Source organism: Leptonotus elevatus, chromosome 5, assembly GCF_054856555.1.
Source record: "Leptonotus elevatus isolate MCC_2025b chromosome 5, RoL_Lele_1.0, whole genome shotgun sequence".
Taxonomy (NCBI): Eukaryota; Metazoa; Chordata; class Actinopteri; order Syngnathiformes; family Syngnathidae; genus Leptonotus; species Leptonotus elevatus.
In genome coordinates, this window is record NC_141243.1 from 2,591,547 (window position 1) to 2,612,552 (window position 21,006).

Sequence of the window (21,006 nt, forward strand, 5' to 3'; positions counted from 1 at the left end):
CAATATTGAAAAACAGCTATGTTTGGACGACAGGGCTGAGCATTAAGACTCCCACGAGTGTGGTTGTTTTATTTTGAAAGTCACTACAGTCACTTACAGCCGTGTGTTGTGTCGCACGACTCGTACGTCCTCTCTTTCACACACAAACACATAAATCTATATATCTGTATAAATGGGTAATATATTTATTCAATACATATATACATATAAAGTTGTATAACGTATTTAAACCTATATTTCGTTTCTGTTAGTTAAACTTAGTTGTATTGTGATAGTCCTAGCCGGATGTACTTTGTACCTGCGCTAACTTGACTTGTCTAGCTGTCTACCAAATCCTGTCGGAAGGACCACGAGCGAGCAATTTTCAAGTCAGAATAAACCTATTTACAGGATATCTCCCTTTTTCGGATTACTTTCTGTCGAGTTCTGCGCTCACCGCCGCGTCATGAGGTCCACTTTGTGTCCCGTTCGACGCTCGCTGGCGAACTAAAAAGGTGAGAACAGTGGCAGCAGCTAAAAGGCTAAGCTAACAGAGACACGCATTGTGGTTTCCCGTTTCCTATTTCTTCTCCGTTCTCGCTCCTTTCTGCACTTTTGCGCCGTTTTCTGTCGAAATGTTGATTAGGACGGTCAAATGATCACGCTCTCACTACTAGAGTGTTTGACGCGTAGCAATCAGAAAGATAGTTAATCATTTGTTCGATTTAGTGCACGTCAAAGTAGGTCAGCTGACGAGTGACGTCACAATTTTCGCGACCAGAATCCAAGAATAATGAAAAATAGAATTTATTTGCATTTCGGGATTATTACAATTACAAAAAATTTAGCTGCATACTTATCTCTGCTAAAATCAGCATTGTTTAAAATTCAGAAACTATTTTGGATCTTAACTCTTTAAAAAATATATATTTTTTGTGTTGTACGCGTTTTTAGCTAAAAAATTGATATACTGTTCAATATATATATATAGTACGTAAGTGGGAACGGCAGGCAGGAATTATGTATTCTGAGGAGGGGCGTAAAAAAGATTATTTTGTGTGTGTGGTTTTCAACCTTTATTAATGGAGATGAAACAATGCTCTATAATTCCTCATCTAGTATTTTATAACCCTGTATTAAAAAAATCGAATTTAATTTCAAAGTGGAGACCTTATGATACCCTTTGAGGGAAACCTTTTTTATTTATTTTGGAGATGCTTCAAACCGGTATTGCGGCAACCTTCATAAATCATCTAACATTGAACACAGTGTTCATGATCCAAATGCTTCTGGATTTTGAACATTTGTATCTGGGTCATGTGGTGTGCTTTTAATGGAGGAGGCACAGAAAGCTGCTGGCCCTTTTGGCCGCAAGTGAAAAAAAAATCCATTACTAGAAAATCACTACCTACAATTTGCAATTTCATTTGGGAAATTCCAAATTGACTTGATACATTTTACCACATTTGGGGGGGAAAGGATCAAATTAATTTCAACTTGAGCAAACTTTTTTTAAATTACTCACTGTGAAGAAGACACCAGTTTTAATATTGTTTTTCAGTGATGGTACAAAACCAAACTATTTTCTCATTGAAAAAGTTCATGTCTTCATTAGTTTTATCGTGGATTTATTTCCCGACCAATAAATCGATAATCGCGGTATCGTCATTTCGTGAGAAGATAATCGTTATCGTGAACCTTGTATCACATATCGTATCATGAAGTACCCAGAGGTTCCCACCCCTAGTGTTTATGCATACATTTGCAAAATATATGTATCTGGAAGTGAGCATTCGAAAGGATATGTTTACAGGTCAAGTGAATGAATATAAACGGTCATAGAGGGATTCCTGAGCTAACCTTTACTGCATATATTTATTAAGGGTGGGAATCTTTGAATGTCTCACGATTCGATTCAGAATCGATTTTCGATTAAGAGGGATTTTTGATTCAAAATGATTTGATTGACAATGATTTTTGCTTCAATCTATAGATGTGCAAGGAATTGTAATGATCTACTCCAGTCTGACTCACTAATGCTAGTTAGCGCGCTACTCGCGGCACTTTTATCACTCAAAAGAACAGCTCCACGCTGAAAAAAAACAACTTTTACTGGAACAACTTGATCGTGACTTTTTCCTTCTACTCTCTAATGTGGCTACAACCTAACAGTGTATTAGATTGCGTGGAACCACACTCCCCCTCAGTACAACATGAACAGCGCTCCAAATAAAGGCACACACAGACAAAGGCAAGACAGTATAAAATAATGTTAATAAAATCAATTCTGAATCGTACTAAATGAGAATACATTTTTTGGCACACCCCTAATATTTATCCTTTTACTGATTCCAGTCTGTCCATCCATAAGCATTAAACCAATGGAAAATAAAATCTGATGTATGGTAGAAACCACAACTTAATTTATATCCTAATTATTATAAGCATTAAGGGACCAAAAAAAGAAGTAATTTTATTTATTTGATTAATCAGTTATTGGGATTTTATTCTGCCAAATATGGGAATTGGCATTAGCCTAAAAAAATCCTTATCGGCCGTGCCCTAGTTATTACAGCATTGTCATGATCTGACTTCCTGTCTTGTCGCAGGTGTAGCCCTCGTCGCCCGATGTCTCCTCCACCTCAGCTGAGACTTCTGTTCATGAACGGAGGCCTAACTCGCCATCTGGCGCTCAACGGATGACAGGACATTAGCGGACATGGAGACGGGGGAGACGCCATATTTTCTCCCACGCCGTTCTCCGCGCTAAACTCTTCCACTCAGGCAAAAGCTATTTTTATATTTGCATTCAGGGACTTCCTTTTTTTTTTTTGTTCCCTTCCTCGCTTCGCCAAGCCATAGCCACCGCTGCCATCATGGCGTCGGAGGGCTTTCAGTACCGAGCGCTGTACGACTACAAGAAAGAGCGCGAGGAGGACATCGACCTGCACGTGGGCGACATGCTGCTGGTCAGCAAGGGGGCGCTATTGGTGCTCGGCTGTGGTGCCGGGGCCGAGGAGCGACCCTCCGAGATCGGATGGCTCCCCGGCTTCAATGAAACCACACAGGTAGGACGCCATCGCCGTCGCCATGGTAACCAGAACGTAAAGAGGACGTATCAACTGGCTCAAAAATTGGCGAAACAGGACGGGTGTTATTTATTCACGACTGCCTTTTACTCGGAAGTCAGCAAAGCAGGACAAAACATGGCTGCTGGAGCTTCATACATTCAGACGATTAGATGCCATCAAAGTCTAGGGCAAATGTTTTTACTCTACTTGAGCTAACAGCAATAGACCAATCAGAGGCCAGTATTTTATAACTTTAAACGCTCTCCACTGACAGGAAAAGGGCGATTTCCCGGGCACCTATGTGGAATTCGTGGGCAGAAAGAGGATGTCGCCGCCCACGCCCAAGCCCCGACCACCCAGGCCGCCGTCGGCCGCGTCAATGAGAACCGACTCGGAGTCTGAGGGTGTGTGCGTGTGCGTTGGAGTCGAAGCCGCGCGTCCATGCCGACGCTGACTCGTGTTTGGTTGTTCGCTTGCAGGCGTCACGCTGCCAGATCTTCCCGAACACTTTGGACCGCCCGACACGGCCCCGCCCCTCCTCAGCAGACTGATGGAGGCTATCGAGAGCAAAGGTACGCACACAGGCGGCCATGATGGTGGTGGACTTTCTCAATCTGGCCTGTGGTTGGCTGAGCATATATTGGCCAGAGCACTGTAACATTTGTGATGGAAATTTAGTAAATTTTCCTTAAAATTGGTCATCAAAAATTTATTTTTATTAAAATAATCTACACATTTACATGTATTTTAATAGCTAATTGATTAATTTATTATAATTAAATTAGTTCAATATGACACCATTTCAATTATTTGATCACATTTGTATTTATTTTAAACGATAGTTGATGAATTAATAAATTAATTGTAAATACTGAAATCATCTTAAAAAATAAATGTATTAAACTATTTTGAATAAGCACTTGACATTTATTTGAATAATTAATTGATACTAATTAAATATGAATCAAAACAAGGGAATACATTATTTTATTAAAATACACATTTTACTGTTTTTTAAACAATTATACTTAAATGAATAATAAATCCAAAAATAAGAACATTAATTATTTTTGCTATTAAAATTAGTTTATGCATATGCTATTTTTTTCAAAATAATTGGTAAAACTATAATTAAATTATCAGTAGTATAATTAAAATGAGTTATTTGATTTGTAAGTAAACAATTTGACCTACTCATTTAATATAAAATAAATACTGTTTATTCACTTTTAACTAAATATATTATAACTAACATAACATTAATAAATTATTTTAATAAAAAAAATCCTTTACTCATTTAGAATTAATCAATTTAAAAATCAAGAACCGGTTAAGTAAATAAATGAATACATAATATACATAATGATAATTGTTGTGTGAGTGAATTTCAGCATTAAACCTTTATGCATACTGTTCATTTAATGTTTATTAAAAGATAATGCGTTAATTAATTCTAGTCTAATTCTAAATAATCAAATGATAATAAATTATTTTATTGTTAAACAATTTTACAGATACATTGAGCATTTTAATAGATAATGGGTTAATTATGAAATAATTGTTCAAATATGAATCTTTTCTGGTGTGCAGGTGTGGACAGTCCTAGCTTGTACCGCGGCATGAGCGCAGGAAGTTTGGATACGAGGCAATTGGCCGAAGCCGGTGAGGAAGATGCGCGAGCGTCGGCCGGGAGGCTTTGACATCGGGCTCCCTTTCGTAACCTTGGGGCGTGTTGGTGTTTTTAGACCTGGAGCAGTTGGAGGTGTCGGCCCTGTGCGACGGCGTGCTTCGCTTCCTGCAGGAGCTTCCCGGGCCCGTTTTGCCATCTTTGCTGCAGGCCGACATGATCCACGCCGTGCAAGGTGGGTCGTCAGTGCCCGCGGGATGGTGTCACACTCAACTCTCGCATGTTTGTTTTTTTATTCGTTTATTTTATTTTTTTGTTTCTTGACTGTTTATAATGTGGTACCTGACTTGGTTCTTGACTATTTTTTTCCTTTTCCCCCCTGTTTTTGATGACTAGACTTTTTGTCTTGTTTTTATTTATTTTTTGTATTTCCCTTCTTTTTTTTTCTTGACTTGATGTTGACTTATTTTTTGCTTTTGAATTTGTTCTTAAATAAGTTATTTATTGATTGATTTTTTACATGGTTCTTAACTTCTTTGTTTTTTTTATGTGGTTCTTTATTTTTTATTTGTAGTTCTTGATGTGGATCTTGTTTTTTTCCCCCTTGGGGGTTGATTAATTTTTTTATTTTTTGGTCTTGGTTTTTGACCAGGTTGTTGGTCATTACTTGGTTTTTGACTTGGATCATGACTTGTTTTTGGGTCTGATTCTTAAGTTTTTGTCTTGGTTTTGGACATGGTTATTGACTTTTTTTTTTCTTTTTTTTTGCCATGGTTCTTGGTGTGGTTCTTGAATTGTTTTTTTGTTATTTTTTGACACAGTTCCTGACTCAGACAGACCCTGATTTATTTTTGGTTAAATTCTTGTGTTTTGATTTTGTTTCTTTTCTTGGCTTGGTTGTTGGTGTGGTTCTTGGATTTAGCTTTTTTTTTTTGGTTCTTAACTCTCATCGTGCATGTGTGACGTGATTCTTCTTCTCATCCTGCTGCTGTTCTCCACCCTCAGAGGTCCGAGACCCCGAGGAGTGCGCCCGTGTGCTTCTAGGCGTGGCCAATTCTCCAACATGCGCCACCCAGTACGGCCTGACTCTGCTCAGCGTGGTGCGACACCTTGCCCGTCTCTGCGTGCACGCCGCCCGCAACCAGCTCAGCGTCCGAGGCCTCGCAGAGACCTTCAGCCCGCTGCTTTTCAGACAGACCAGCGCAGGGTTAGTCCATGTATACACACACTCACATACTCGCACGCCTGTTTTGAGCTTTGTAGCTTTGAACCAGTTCAGTGTGAGGGTGTTCAACTTTGAACCCTACAGCGAGTATTTTTTACATGTGACGCTGAACAGTCTCTAAAATGAATGCATTGCATAATATTCGTAGAAATGGTTGCGCTAGTTTTGTTTTAATAAAGTAATGAAATGTGACTTTTCATATTGCGCTTTCAGGTGTGAGTCAGGTCCAGACCCTCTGATCCAGGTCTTGGAGGTTCTGATCAGCACTGAGCTCAATGTAAACCAGGCTGCTCCAGGTAACATGCTAACACGCTAAATTGCTAACACACTTAACACGCTGAAAGTGTCACTCAGAGCTCTTTGTGTCATAGATGCATTGGTTTGTCAGTCATGTGATTGACCGGCGTCACTCAGACAGTCTGACAATTCAGTGATGTCACTTGTCTATCAATCAATAAGGAAGCGTGAGTGGCGCCATGTTCGCCAGAAACGGAGCGCTGAGTCAATAATTGGCCGCTTCTGAAACGATTACATCATTGTTTCACCAGGATGCAGCAGAGGGTGGGGGGGTTAGGGAAGAGAGGGGGTGATGTTGCCGTGGCGATATCACAGCTGCCTGGGGATTGGTAGAGGGTGAGCGGTGATGTCACACATCTCCAAGCCACTCTCCTTTCGGCTGCCTCTCAGACGCGCCGACAGGAAGTGGCAGTCGGGAACTTGTGACAAAAGCGTGCGGACGCTCGCCGCCAAGAACGGCATCGGCAGCAACGGCGGCGGCGAACACGCATGGAGCACCGGGAGGCTCGCAGGGGCCGGGACTTGATCCTCTGTTACATCAACATGAAGAGTCCAGGTAGGACGCCACCTGGTCCTGCAGGAGCAAAGTTAACTGCTCGAAGATCAGACGAGAGCATTCTGGGTCGTTTGTTTGCTTTTTTTCTGTATTCCGTCCTTTTTTCTTCTTGGTTTTTGATACTGTACACTATGTTGCTCACCTCTTTGCTGGTTTTTGTTGAGCAAAAATCTCTGCTTTACATAAAAGTAGTGCTTTGGCTCACTACCAAAACTACATCCTTGGTACCAAAGAACTGTGTTGAAGTGAGGGGAGGAGCTTGATTAAGCCTTTCTAATAGAAAAGGAGTGCTTTGTCGCCATCTTGTGGTACCTGTAGGAAATTGAAATCTTTTTTCTGAAGGCGTTAATCATGCGCGGATTGTGGCTATTCGTGGCAGGGCTTGGTCCCTAATGGTTCTAGAAATGGTTCTTGTTGTTCTTGGCTGTTTTTTCACTTAGTTCTTGATGTGGTCCATGACTGGGGGTCTTGACCATTCCTGTCTTGGTCCTTGATTTAGTTCTTTATAGGGTCTTGACTTGGATCGTGATTTGGTCCCTGATTTGGTTCTTGACTTTATCACTTTTTTTGTTTTTTTACGTTGGTTCTTGACTTGGTTATTCCCTGGTTCTTATATGATTCTTGACATGGTTCTTGACTCTCAAGATTTTCCACTTGTTTTTGATCATTCTTTTTTTCCCTTGTTGTTGCCTTCTTGACATTCTTGATGGTTCCTTGATGTGGTTTAGTTCTGGACTGTTTTTGTAAGTTCTTGACATCACTATTTGTTAATATGGTTCTTGAATCAGTTCGTCTCTGGTTCTTGACTATTTTGTTGTCTGCATTTTTTATTTTAGTTCTTGACTTTGTTCTACTGCTTTTCAACTTACTTATTGACATACTGTAGTTTTGTTTTTTGTCAGTTTTTTTTAAGTGTTTCTTTTTTGTCCATTCATCTGTCTTGACTATGATTCTTGTCAATGTTCTGACTTTTCTTCAGTGGTTCTTGACTTGGCTTGAGATGTTGACTTCCCCTTTCAGGCTACGAGCTCACAAATTTCTGTTTAACCAACAAACAAGAACTTGAGTGTCGTCTCCATCTTCGTTTCAGCTTTACCTCCCAAACCCGCCAAGCCGTCCACGCCGGCCTCGGCGTCCGCCTCCGCATGCACGTTCAACAACAGCATCGCGCTGCACGACGCCGAGTGGTACTGGGGCGACATCTCCAGGTAATGCACAACACAATAAACACACACACAGACTCAAAAGACAGGTCCATTAATTCGCCGCTTCCCGTTTCAGGGAGGAAGTGAACGAGAAGCTACGGGACACGGCTGACGGTACCTTCCTGGTGCGCGATGCCTCCACCAAGATGCACGGGGATTACACGCTCACGCTCAGGTGAACATCATCATCATCATTAGTGATAGACCGAATGTTTTTTTCAAGACCGATACTGATTATCAAGTATCAAGGAGACTGATAACCGATATTTTAAGCCGATATTCATTTGCAGTAATAGAGAAAATATTAGCGTCAGAATTAAAAATAAATAAATAAAAACAATCCAATATTCATTTGCAGTAAAAGAGAAAATATTAGCGTCAGAATTTAAAAAATAACTTTTTTTTTTAATTTTAAACATATAATGAATTGACATCTTTGTTTAAAATATGTTTTCTACTGTAAATAAAGTTTTCCAAAATGTCAACATAATTTCTTAAAAAATAAAAATAAAAATTCTAAATAAAAAGTGTAGGGAGTGCATCATTGTTTATGCAGTGGAAATTTAAATCCATAAATAAAAAGTTCCCTTTATCTCACTATGTGACAAATGCATGTGACGGTAGCTAATTTGGAGCTTTGGTCAGGGTTTGTAAAAGGTTTCAAAAGATCTTTGCAAACAGTGAAAAATTGTCTGAATATGTTTGAAAGTTCTTTGCGACTAGTAAAAACTGTCTGTGAACATCTCACGAATCCTGATGAAAACCCTAAATTTTCTACGTTCTTAAGCATTCACCGCTCAGTGAGATACCAGTTTTGTCGGTTTGACCAGATTTGTAAAAAAAGGCCAACGGCGATATTTGACAAAATGCCAAATATTTGCACCGATAATCGGCCCATCCCTATTTATTATTGTCATCGCTACTGAGGTGATGTAATAGTCTGAATGGCTGAATGTGTGTGTGTGTGTGTGTGTGTGTGTGTGTGTATGTGCGCAGGAAGGGAGGCAACAACAAACTGATCAAGATCTTCCACCGCGAGGGCAAGTACGGCTTCTCAGACCCGCTGACGTTCAGCTCGGTGGTGGAGCTCATTAACCACTACCGGCACGAGTCCCTGGCGCAGTACAACCCCAAGCTGGATGTCAAGCTGCTCTACCCGGTCTCCAAGCACCAGCAGGTACGTTCGGCGCATGCTTGCAAATCATAAGTCCTGAGTACTGTAGGCATGGGACAGGATCCGAAAATGACAATAGAATAACATCAAGTCAAGTTGTTCAAGTCCAAGTCAAGTCGAGTCTTTCAAATATTTTTAAACATTATTTTTTTGTAAGTCCCAAAATTGCAGACTCAAATCTGTCTCGAGTCGCTCCTGGAACTCACACCCATCTTGTGTCCTCTTCAGGACCAGGTAGTGAAAGAGGACAGCATTGAGGCGGTGGGCAAGAAGCTCCACGAGTATCACTTGCAGTACCAGGAGAAGAACCGCGAGTACGACAGGCTCTATGAAGAGTACACCAGAACTTCTCAGGTACACACACGCGCACACACATGGGGACTTCCTGTTTCGCGGAGGTCTGGATAGTGACGCCTCGACGCCGTCCACAGGAGATCCAGATGAAGCGCACGGCCATCGAGGCCTTCAACGAGACCATCAAGATCTTCGAGGAGCAGTGCCAGACCCAGGATCGCTTCAGCAAGGAGTACATCGAAAAGTTCCGCCGCGAGGGCAACGACAAGGAAATCCAGAGGTAGGCTGTTGCCGAGGCAACCCCCAGCCGGGGTGTTGCCATGGAAACCTGGCCCGTAAGATGAGCAACCCCCCTTTTTTGCTGGTGGGGATCAAAGCATGAAGCTCTTAGTGTGTCTGCTAGCATAGCTGCTACATTGTAAGCTAGCGTACGCGTCCTAGCAAGCCTTGCTCAATTATTGAACCCCTGAACTAGAGTATGGAACTGTTCCATGGTGTCCGCCTGCTCTTCGTCATCTCTGTGTGCTGCCCCGTCAGGATCATGGAGAACTACGACAAGTTACGCTCGCGCATCAGCGAGATCGTGGACAGCAAGCGCCACCTGGAGGTGGACCTGAAGAAGCAGGCCGCCGACTACCGCGAGATCGACAAGAAGATGAACAGCATCAAGCCGGACCTCATCCAGTTGCGCAAGACCAGAGACCTGTACCTCATGTACGCTGCCGCCGCCGCCGCCGCCGTCGCCGTCGCAACCAACGACGACATGGCGTTGTGGTGCTAAGCTAACCTGCATGCATGCGTGTGTGTTTTTCTACATATATGTGTGTGTATGCAGGTGGTTGACCCAGAAGGGGGTCCGGCAGAGGAAACTGAACGAGTGGCTCGGACTCAAGAACGAGACCACAGAGGAGTAAGTCCGCTCACATGCAACATGACATAACGGGAATCACGTGACAAACACACACCAGGAAGTTACTTGAAACGCATACGACAGTTACAAGTTACACAACGTTGATGACACACCAGGAAGTCACATGACCCGCAAGAGGAAATCATGTGACACAGGAAGACGTTACAACTGGAAATAGGAAGTTGCATGACACTTGAATATTTTTAGAATCAATTCAGCTATTGATTAGTCAATTAATCGCCTAATCTGATTCGTTTTAATTTTGCATTAAAGTGTATTACAAAGGCATTTTTTATTGTTTATTAACCAGTGATTGGTGGTTATTTCATACTTTGTATTCGTATACTGATTTTTTTTTTTAAAGGGGGGGGAATGATGATCATTGTTTTCCAAAAGAACATCAGATATTTACAAAAGTCTTATTTTTATTAAACACCATAGATAGTAGTCTTCTTTCATGAAGGACGACAGAAATCAGTGAACAATTACTGTTGATATGCTGATATCAGAGAATTTGGACAATTTTCAATAAAAAAAAAAGTGGCTCCTAACGATTATTAAAACACCAGGAAGTGAAACAACAGGAAATCTGATCAATTTGATAACACAGTAGAAAGTCATGACAGGAAATCACACAAGACACACACAGCAGGAAGTCACATGACATACGGAACGTAACATCAGGAAGTGACATCACATGCAACAAGACGTCACATGACTTTTGCTGGCAGTCACGTGATTCACATTCATGCTCGTGAGTCAGTCCGCGTTTGACGGGACGCACGTGAACGCACCGCTCTGACTTGATTTGTTTGCTATCTGTGTGGTGGTGGTGGTGGTGGTCCCTAGCGAGTACAGCATGGTGGAGGACGAAGAGGACCTCCCTCACCACGATGAGCGTCTTTGGCGTTTGGGCAACATCAACCGCGGTCAAGCCGAGTCGCTGCTGAGAGGGAAGAAGGACGGAACCTTCCTGGTCCGAGACAGCAGCAAGCCGGGATGCTACGCCTGCTCCGTCATGTACGCAATACTTCCTTCCAATTTCCTACTTTTTAATTTTTGGTCCACAACACACCGTCCCACAAAAAAACTCACCCAGTACCTCCCTCTCATCCAGGGTGGAAGGCGAAGTGAAGCACTGCGTGATCAACAAAACGGGCACGGGCTTCGGTTTCGCCGAGCCGTACAACCTGTACGCGTCGCTGAAGGAGCTGGTGCTGCACTACCAGCACACGTCGCTGGTGCAGCACAACGACTCGCTCAACGTCACGCTCGCCTTCCCCGTCTACGGCCAGCAGCGGCGCTGATCCGTCCGACTCCCGCGATTCTTCCCACTTCGTTCCAGCATGTCCGACTCGCCCCGTTACATCAAATTGCAGTGTGTTCGGAATCAGGCACTCATTCCCGAATCATTGCAATTTTTCACGACCCATAATCTGTTTTATTTTGTAATCCCTATATAGTGTTTAAAGAATGATGAACACAGTCGATCATTCCCTAATCACAATATGGGGGATCCTACGTGGACTTTTTAGGAACGATTCCCAACACAGCCTCCTTACTTCCTGGTTGGTTTGCAGCTCTTTGTGAGCAAGCTGTGAAATCACTCGGGACCCCGCCTCCTTCCACTCACGGCTGACTTTCAAAATAAAAGGTACTGAAAGTGGCAAAGCTGCACTGTGACATGTGGACCGCATCATTCCAAAGACTTTTCTCCAGGACTCAGGTGCTTGTGTCGCTTCCTTTTTCCATTCCCGTCGGAGAGGAAAAAACAAAACATTTCAACATTACTTCAGTATTTTCCTTCAAGCTTTTTTTTTTTTAAATGATGCAAAACAAAACACTTTAAAATTGACAGTTGTTTCTGCACTTGGATCAATAAAAACGTTGTTCTTTAATTTGACACTGTTGCATCGTTTTTTTTTTTACACATCCCTTTTTGTTACTATTTTTTCTAGATTTTCATCTAGTTCCTGTTTGATGTAATTCTTTACTATTGTCTTCTATGTTTTTGCACGATACTAGTATTTTTATTCCATTTGTTTTGTCCTTTACTTCTTTTTTTATCTTAAAGGATCTTTGTGCAGTTTGTCACTGTTTTACTCACGACTGCCACCTCTGGCCCAAAGCGTAACTGCAGCATCTGTCAGGCTCATTCACGGTGCGCGCGCACCATCTTAAAGCGACAGTCACAGTTGACAAACGAAGACATGACTTCAAATGAGGTAAGAAAAACTCCGCCCCTCCCCAAAGAAAAGAGTGTGCAGGGTCTGCATTCGACTATAAAGCGAAGATAAAAGCTGATCGGTGCAGTCACAGTAAAACAGTCGGGGCTCTTTGTACTCATCTGGACATTGGTGGAGCATGCATGATGTAGAAAAAGCTTTATTTTAACCATTTTTTTTAAACGGCACAATGCACCTTTAATCATTTCCTTTTCATGTTTATTATGTCATCCGTTTCCTGTCTGACCTTGTCATGAACTTCCTTTTACAAAGAAATTGTCATCCATGTCCTTTTTAATATTTATTTAAATCAGGGGCCTCCTTCATAGTAAATCTTATTGTCGTACTTCCGGTTTGAATGTGCCTGCGATCGGTGTACAAAACATAATTAAGAGACTTGTAAGAACTGGAAAAATGAATCGTTTATTTGTTTTCTTCTCCTTATTCAGCTTGAAGATAAAGTTGGCACACTCTTAAAGGGACAGTATGTCCAAAACTTAAACTCACGACGAAGTCTCCAACAATGAAAAGAAAAAAGGCACAAAAGATACAAACATGCAAGAACGTATAAAGTACACAAAAGCATGTGGCGCGCATGGCACATGCACAGACAACACGCATGTTACAGCGGCCCCTACAGTTGTTTCCATGGCAACGCAAATGAGTCAAAATTTCCTTGAACTAAACTAGACATCAATTCCATTTAAGAATGTTAGCTTGCTCTTCGCCTCTTCTTTGCAAGTTCGAGAAGGTCCAAAAAGATTGTTAAAGCACAGCAGGAGGCAAAAGAAATGTTCTAGAATGACATGTGGAACACCAATCATTCATCTCGTTTGAAACAGCTGATGAGATAAGCAGGGTTGGATTGTAACATAGAAGTCCCATCAACACCAAACCCACATCTTGTCCTTCAGATGATGCTTAGAACATTCTAGAATGTCCAAGGGTTGATTTGTGTTAAGTATAAAGGAGCAAAACGAACATTTGCTCTAGGATTACATCTTAGAACGCGGAACACATATCCTTAAAAACCAATCAACAGATCTATGCCAGACCACATTTTGCTCTTCAGACACCACAGAATGTTGTTCTTGAAAATCCAACAGCAAAAGGAACATTCTAGAATGACATCCAAGAATATGGTGAGAACATCCACAAACTCAAGCGCACATTCTAGACATTCATCAGACCAACGCAAAAAGGCCATCTTTGTTTGTAAAACTTGGAACATAGAACGTCCAAACAGTTAACGGAACATTCTAGAGTGACGCCCAAAAACACCACGCTGAAGCAGGCGTTCGAGAAGACCAATCGTCAGACTAATGCCAAATTATGTCGTTTTCCACCTTGTTCTTTAGCGCTTGGAAAGTTGTTCTAAAATGTCAAAAGGAACATTCTAGAAAATCCAACCAAAAACAGGCTGAGTACATCATGCTCAACCACATCCTCGCGGAACAATCAAATCCAACACCAGACCACATCTTGTTCTCCAGTCCAAGCTCCGAACGTTGTTCCAGAATGTCTAAGTCAAATGATTGTAATAGCACGACAAAAAGCAAAACAAACATTCTAGAATGACATCCAAGACCATCAAGCTGAAGCACACGGATCAATCCCAACTCATGTCATGTTCTCCGTCTTGTTCTTCAGTTTTAGATCCGCTAACAGTTAACTGATTGTTAAAGCACAACAAAGGAACAACATTTCTAGAATGACATTCAAGAACATCACACTGAAGCACACGTTCGAGAAGACCCAAACATCAGATCAAGGCCAGATGATGTCGCCTTGTTGTTGTGTCAGGGCTGGGAACGTTCTGGAATGCTACAAGGTCAGCAGGTCGAGTGCAGAATGTCGCGCAGACCTTTCCGAGGTCGCTTGATGTTTGTTTTATTGGCTGTCTCATTAGTTTGCGACAAGTTCCCTGTATTTCATCTACAGCTGGAGTGCTAGCTGTGTGAAGTGACAATGCTAATGGTGCTAGCAGTCGAGAGTGAAATTGTTCAGTGAACGGTCTACAGTTAGCTTACTCTCGATGACTCACCATGCAGTTGGACTACGGTGTTAGTGTTAGCTGTGCAAGCTAATGACGCTAGCGTTTATGTTGTAATGTCTTCAATTCCATCCTGTTAGCTTGCCGACAAATTAGTCATGAATTTGGACAGTGCTAGCGAACGATGCTAAGAAAGTTAGCGGTCTAGAGAGATCATTAAACGTTGTGATGTCATCAGTGGTGTTCCATTAGCTTGCTAACGAGTTACCATGAATTTGGACTACAACTTCAATGCTAGCTGCTCAAGCTAACAATGTTAGCGGCCCAGAGAGATTATGAAGCGTTGTCATGTCACGGCGACTGATTAGCTTGCCAACAAATTAGCCATGAATTTGGACAACAATTTGAGTGCTAGCTAATGATGCTAACAACGTTAGCGGTCCAGAGAGAGATCATTTAATGCTGTGATGTTATCAATGGCTTGTTAATGATGCGTTCTCATGAATTTTAACTAGAACGGTCCAGACAGATCTTAAATGTGAAGTCAGTGGCATCCTATTGGCTTGTGAACAACACCATGAACTTGAACAACAATTTGAGTGCTAGCTAACGGTCCAGAGAGATCCTTAAATGTTGTGATGTCATCAATGGTATCCAGTTAGCTTGCCAACAATGAATTCCCATAAAGTTTGACTCCAACTTGAAGCATAGCCACACAAGCTAATGATGCGAACGTTCCAGAGCGGTCCAGTCAAGCTCTGCTGACAACTTCCTGCGCGTCATCCAAAGGGGCGGGGCTTACAGTGACTGGCGTGTTCTAGAAGAACAACAAGCGTGTCCATGTGTCTTATGGTGGGCATCGGCGGAGGTCTTTTGGTGGAAGGAGGGGCGGCCTTAGGTGGTCTTGACCAGGTCATAGACGTAGATGTGGAAGTCGTCGTCGAACTTGATGAAGTAGACGGAGGGCTTGGCCTCCACCTGATGGATGACCATGCCCGAACGTTTGCCTCCGTCCTCTTTGGCGTACTCCACCTGCTTGCCCACCAGGCTGTCCACCACCTCGCCCGGCTCGCGGTCCGACGGCGCGCTCTCGCCTGCGGGAACATCAGAGGAAATAGGTTCCATTTTTACTTCAGTCATTCATATTCTCTTTTTTAACTCCTTAATTTCATTAAAATTATTATGGGTTGTGTAATGATAATTTTTCTATATTCTTACTTCAGATTATATTATTTAGAATTACAATTATCCAATTATTACAATAAATGAATGTATGAAAAAATATGTAACAATTTTTTATTTATTTAAAGCTGCATCAAGAAAGTTTAAATGTTAACGTTACAGATTAAGAATGTGATGTCATGCGCTACTGTCTCCGGGTAGAGTTTGCAATTCTTTCTTTCTTTTTTTTTTTCACTTCCGCGTTGTTTTAATTTCTTTTTTTTGTGTGTGATTTGAATGTATTGCTGGAATGCTCAAAAAATCCAATAAAATTAACTCAAAATAAAAACGTTTCCACTTCTGCACCATAGAAGTGCAAACCCTAAGACAGGATGAACAACACGACTGCAAGCTTTTACATTGATGAGTGTGGAATGATCTGCCGGGAGTAAAGAAAAGGACGCGTTCGAGCGCAGCTTTAATAAAAAATAAATAAATAAATAAATAAAAAATAACGGCTATAATTTGATGCTTAATTCATTTATTTATGTATTTATTTACATGCTTCTTGTTATTAATTTATTGATTGTAAACTTTATTTACTTAAAATGTTTGCTTTGTCGTTCTTGTTTTACTTATCTCTACTGCACGACTGATTTACGTTGCATGTAAAGCACTTTGTATACAGCAATGCTAGTTTTAAAATGCTTTATAAATAAAGTTGAGTTGAGTTGAAAATAGTGGTCACATATTGTCAAGAAATGTTTAAGGTGGACTTAAATAGATATAATTTTCAATCAATTAGCCATTTATTTAATGTTAATTGTATGTGTAAAATCATCTATTAGACTATTACTAAATTTATATTGTTTATAATTCATGTAATTACAATTGCCCAAATATTTTATAAAACACATAACATGTTACGTTTCTATAAAAAAAAAAAAATGTATTTGACAAATAATTGTTTTTACTTACAATTAGTCAATAACGTCATTATATAAAGGAATTTAAAAATAAATACAACTTAACCAATTTAACGTTATAAATATTCTTGTGGGCCAGATTTGGAATACGACACCAGGCGAGGCGTACGTGGTCCACAGGCCACCATTTTATCTTGCGGTCTGGTCTCACTCACTGGCGTCGGGCATGATGCGCAGATCTCCCTCCTTGTAGTCGTCCAGCAGCTGGTACATGTAGAGCACCGGGTCCTTCTCGTACGTGATGAAGAACCAGGACGTCATGATGGGCGCGCGGGCCAGCACCATCCCCCGCCACTCCTCCTTGGGCCCTTCCTCCGTCTCAAACATGTGCTCCACCGCCTTGCCGATCATGGCGTCCGCCAGCAGCGCGTCAGTCACGCGGGCCGGCACTGAAGTCAAACGCCACAACGATGAACGTCAAATCATCACTCGATCACTTTGTGGTAGTGAAAAATGATATGTTTCTATTTCGTTTCTCCCGACCGGCAGGTTAAATGAAAGAAAGAAAAATAAAAGAAAATGGCTTAACGCGCTTGCAAGGAACGGGAAGTACGGAGCGCTAAACAGCGTGGCATGACGTCAAACACCGTTCGACGTCGTTGCTACAGCAACCTGTCAGATGAGTCAATAATGTGGCTCAGTCTGAACAGGGCCAGATCGGATTTGGACACTTGCTAAAAATAGTCTGCCCTAAAAATCTGATTTGAGGAGGAATCCGATTTGCCCGCAGTCTGAACGCAGCCAAAGCTGGACTCACAGAACCGTCGTTTTGTAAAACCTTGTCTCGACTAATCTGTCACTGTGACGCTGTCATGTGACAGGGTGACACACCCCCTTTCAAATCTGCACAAACAGATGTGACAGACAGGAGGTGGATTCACGGTAAAAAGGAAAGAAGGAAATTAGTAGTTAGTTAGTAGTTATAACTAGTGTTTTTTTGGCCCCCGATTCCCAGTTTTGCAATATCGGCCGATGCCGTTCCGATACTTTGGTTGTTGTTTTTCTCAACATGAAAAAGCTGCCCTGCCATTGGTTCAGTGCATTCAAGGGCCAACAGGATATCCTAGCTTGGCATGCAGTGAACACGTCACACGAAGTAAAACACAAGATGCTGCATCCAAAGTCCTATATTAGCGTCGGAAATAATAGTATCGGCATGTTACTTGTTGCCACTGTTTTTATGCAGTATCGGGCGTCTGCCGATACCGGTATCGGAACAACACTAGTTACAACGTAACATTAATCCAATGGCTGGAACGCTTCAACAATTATGTTAATCCGACCGCTAACTAATGCTGGCTAACTTACTAGCTCGTAGCATGGAAACATAGTAGCCACTTGTTGATATACTGTAATTGTGCGTAAAGTTGTTTTTATATCAAAGAGATGAAAGAAAATTTTATGTGAAATAGTTTTAGATGTGAAATGTTGAACATAATGTTCTGACACAAAAAAATATAGGGGTTAAATCATTGTCTTGACTAAAATGTTGACAGTTTTTGTTGACTACAACGGGTAGATTTATAGTCGACTAAAAATGGAATAAATAAAAACAGGATGAGGTTGACTATGATAAAAAACTATCAAGCGTGATTGAAACTAGACTAAAACTACAAATTTGAAAAATGGCGGATAAAATGAACTACTTTGTGGGTTAGTTTGAGGTCTGTGTTTATAGTTGGGACACTGTGGCTACTTCGCTCTCCTCATAAGCAAAGGGGACAACATGATTAGTTTGTACTTTAAATGGGACATTTGGTGGCCACGTCACAATCTGTCCTAAGAATGGGACCCTTTGTGGTTAGTTCACTGTCAGTATTGAGCATGGGACACCCGAGTGAGTATTTGACTGCCTTTATTTTTATTACAGGACACACCGCACTCTGCATGGCCGTCGTTGGCCAAGTACGCTTTTGTTACAAACGTAGCTCTTTTGCAGAGGATGTCAGATGTAAACATGACACAAATGCCCAAATGATACGCGCGCGGTGCTTTCCAAGGTGAAGCCGCACATTCCTGAATTCTGTCTGAGAGGCAACGGCAAAAATCACATTGAGCGGGCTTCGGTTTTTGCTCTTTGCTTGTCATCGTTGCTTGTTACTGCAATACTTTTGTACTTCATACTACCAGAGACAAATTCCTCGTGTGTTTTTAAATAACGTGGCCAATAAAGATGATTACGATTCGTAGGCCGTTTAGTGGCTACTTCAATGTCATCATGGACATTGTGACGTTACTTCTCTCTGTCTGCATTTGCGATTAGTTCACGGTCCTTAACTAATAGCGTAACAACGTGTTTGCTTGGTCAGACATGTTCGGCGCTTCCTTACCCACTCGGTCGGGCAACACCTGCAGTCCGTGGACCCGATGGTCGCTGTGCAGTTCCAGGCCGTAGATGCAGTCGAAGCCGTCGTATTTGATCAGGTATAGGGACGGGTTGACGGGGACCTGGTCCAGCACCGTCCCCTTCCACTGGGACGACTTACTGCCTTCTTTCCACACGTGCTGGATCCTGCAACCGACGATGTTTGTCTTGGTTGGGGATAACGTTCTACTGGGCCCCACGCTGGTCTTCTGCTTCCTGCCAGAGAAGACGGCATATTTCAGAACGTCTTATCCTGCTTTGTTGTCTTCATCTTGGTCTTACTTGTGAGGATTCCTCTTCTTCATCATGCTGACTGGCACGCCGGAATGTCCTGCAACGCAAAGTCATCCCGGGTTTGCTCGGTTTTGAACTCAGGGACATTCGTTGCGGCCACTGACCACTGACCACTGACCTCTGTCCGCTCGGGGCCGCGGGGCCTCTGTGCTCTTGAAGGGGGTCTTCATTCACCCACCTGGGTTGAGGGGGAGGGGGGAGGGGGCACTGGAGGGACAGGGTGGGGACAGGGTGGGGGAAGGAGGAGAGGGAACTAAGGGAGAGGAGGAGCACCAGGGATTAGGCGGTCCCTTGAAGCATTCACACTGGGGAGTGCAGACTAGCTCCTGGAGAGAAAGACCAACTTCCAGCTTGTGTTCCGACCTGAAGACACAAAAAAAGAAGTTTCATTAACCATCAGAACATGCCCAGAAAGCTTAGAGTTTCGGTCCAGAATCCCCGATCATTATTTCACTCTACAGGAAAATAGGGGCAACAGCCATTGTGCCATAGTAGTGCCTCCTGTCCATTATACAATTCTTATAACATGTGTGGGTGAAAAATATGATTATTTTAACACGTCAACATTGCATCATGCACCTTTAAGTTGGAAACATATGGATTGATTTGGAACCAAAGTACACTTGGACCAGGAACAATATTCACTTAGACCAGAACCAAAATACACTTGTGGACCTGGCCATTAACATTTAAATGATACAATCATTTACTATCAATGAGCTGCAACGTCATTTTCCTGCGCCAAACACGACTTCTTCTTCTTTTTTTCCTGCTTGATAGTGACGTCACGACCTTCCCTCATGTTTGGAATGTACTGAATGGTACGCACACAATCGAGGGAAAACATGTTTTTGTTCTTCCCCTTCAGCGGCCAAGAGAGTAACAGAAAGCTAACGTGTAGCCTGGGCATGTGTTTGGAATCTGGCTCGCGTGCACGACTCGTGTTCCATTGCGGAAACATTTGACAAAAATGCGCAACCGTGTGTGCAGAACAAAGGAGGCGGTGGGCTGACAGCACACAAACACCGGGGTGCTAATGGAACCGCTTTGCTTTGGCGCAAAGCGCAGAAACGAGCGCGTGGCGCTGAATGTGTCCGTTTTCTTACCGACTAATGTTCAGTGTCGCGGCTCAATCGCAGTCGACCTCCGAGTTCCTATCGATCCGCTTTTTCTCCACCAGCGTTCTCCGCCGCCAAACCAAACTAGCAGTGCTAACATCAGAAGCACTGCGGAAGTTGGGACGCGATGATTTTCAAAGTTAAAGTATCCCCGTAAACTACGGTACAAGCAGTGTACTAGCGGTTGATACGATGGCCTCACACGCAGGATAGCATACTGTTGAAATTGATTATTTGAGGACTAAATAATCTTTAATGCCTTTTATTGTAAATGTTTGCGATAAACCATACTTTTATTTAAAAGATCACACCGGAGGTAAGATATAAAAAAAATAGTCACACTAAACGTCGTCGCGCCTTTTCTCATGTTGCTAAATAGTGAGCCTTGTGTGCGCGGTGGGTGTTACAATTTTCCTGCAAAATATTGACATCATGTCACAAGTAACAACTTTTTTTTTTATGTCTACCTGATCTCCAGAGTCTGTCAAATAAAAAGTATTTCGTTTTTTTGTGAAGGGAAAAAAAT

General features: G+C 42.2%; 2 protein-coding genes across 2 annotated transcripts; one reads left to right on the plus strand and one right to left on the minus strand.

Annotated features, from left to right (window-relative positions):
• The first annotated feature begins 199 nt into the window (after positions 1-199).
• On the plus strand, positions 200-12,241 carry LOC147173289 (phosphatidylinositol 3-kinase regulatory subunit alpha-like). The gene is made up of 17 exons (XM_086075243.1): positions 200-494; positions 2,589-3,047; positions 3,325-3,454; positions 3,530-3,622; positions 4,641-4,712; positions 4,796-4,912; positions 5,683-5,884; positions 6,116-6,198; positions 7,846-7,963; positions 8,037-8,135; positions 8,957-9,137; positions 9,363-9,488; positions 9,566-9,708; positions 9,966-10,142; positions 10,264-10,338; positions 11,188-11,358; positions 11,456-12,241. The coding sequence occupies exons 2-17, from the start codon at positions 2,856-2,858 to the stop codon at positions 11,643-11,645; spliced, it is 2,169 nt and encodes a 722-aa protein (XP_085931369.1). The 5' UTR covers positions 200-494; positions 2,589-2,855; the 3' UTR covers positions 11,646-12,241.
• Positions 12,242-12,967: 726 nt separating this feature from the next.
• spinb (spindlin b) lies at positions 12,968-20,584 on the minus strand. The gene is made up of 6 exons (XM_086075367.1): positions 20,469-20,584; positions 19,481-19,725; positions 19,351-19,399; positions 19,034-19,284; positions 16,859-17,092; positions 12,968-15,650 (listed from the first exon to the last, which is right to left on the minus strand). Exons 2-6 carry the CDS (start codon positions 19,530-19,532, stop codon positions 15,451-15,453), a joined length of 786 nt encoding a protein of 261 aa, XP_085931493.1. The 5' UTR covers positions 19,533-19,725; positions 20,469-20,584; the 3' UTR covers positions 12,968-15,450.
• Between the last annotated feature and the right edge of the window lie 422 nt (positions 20,585-21,006).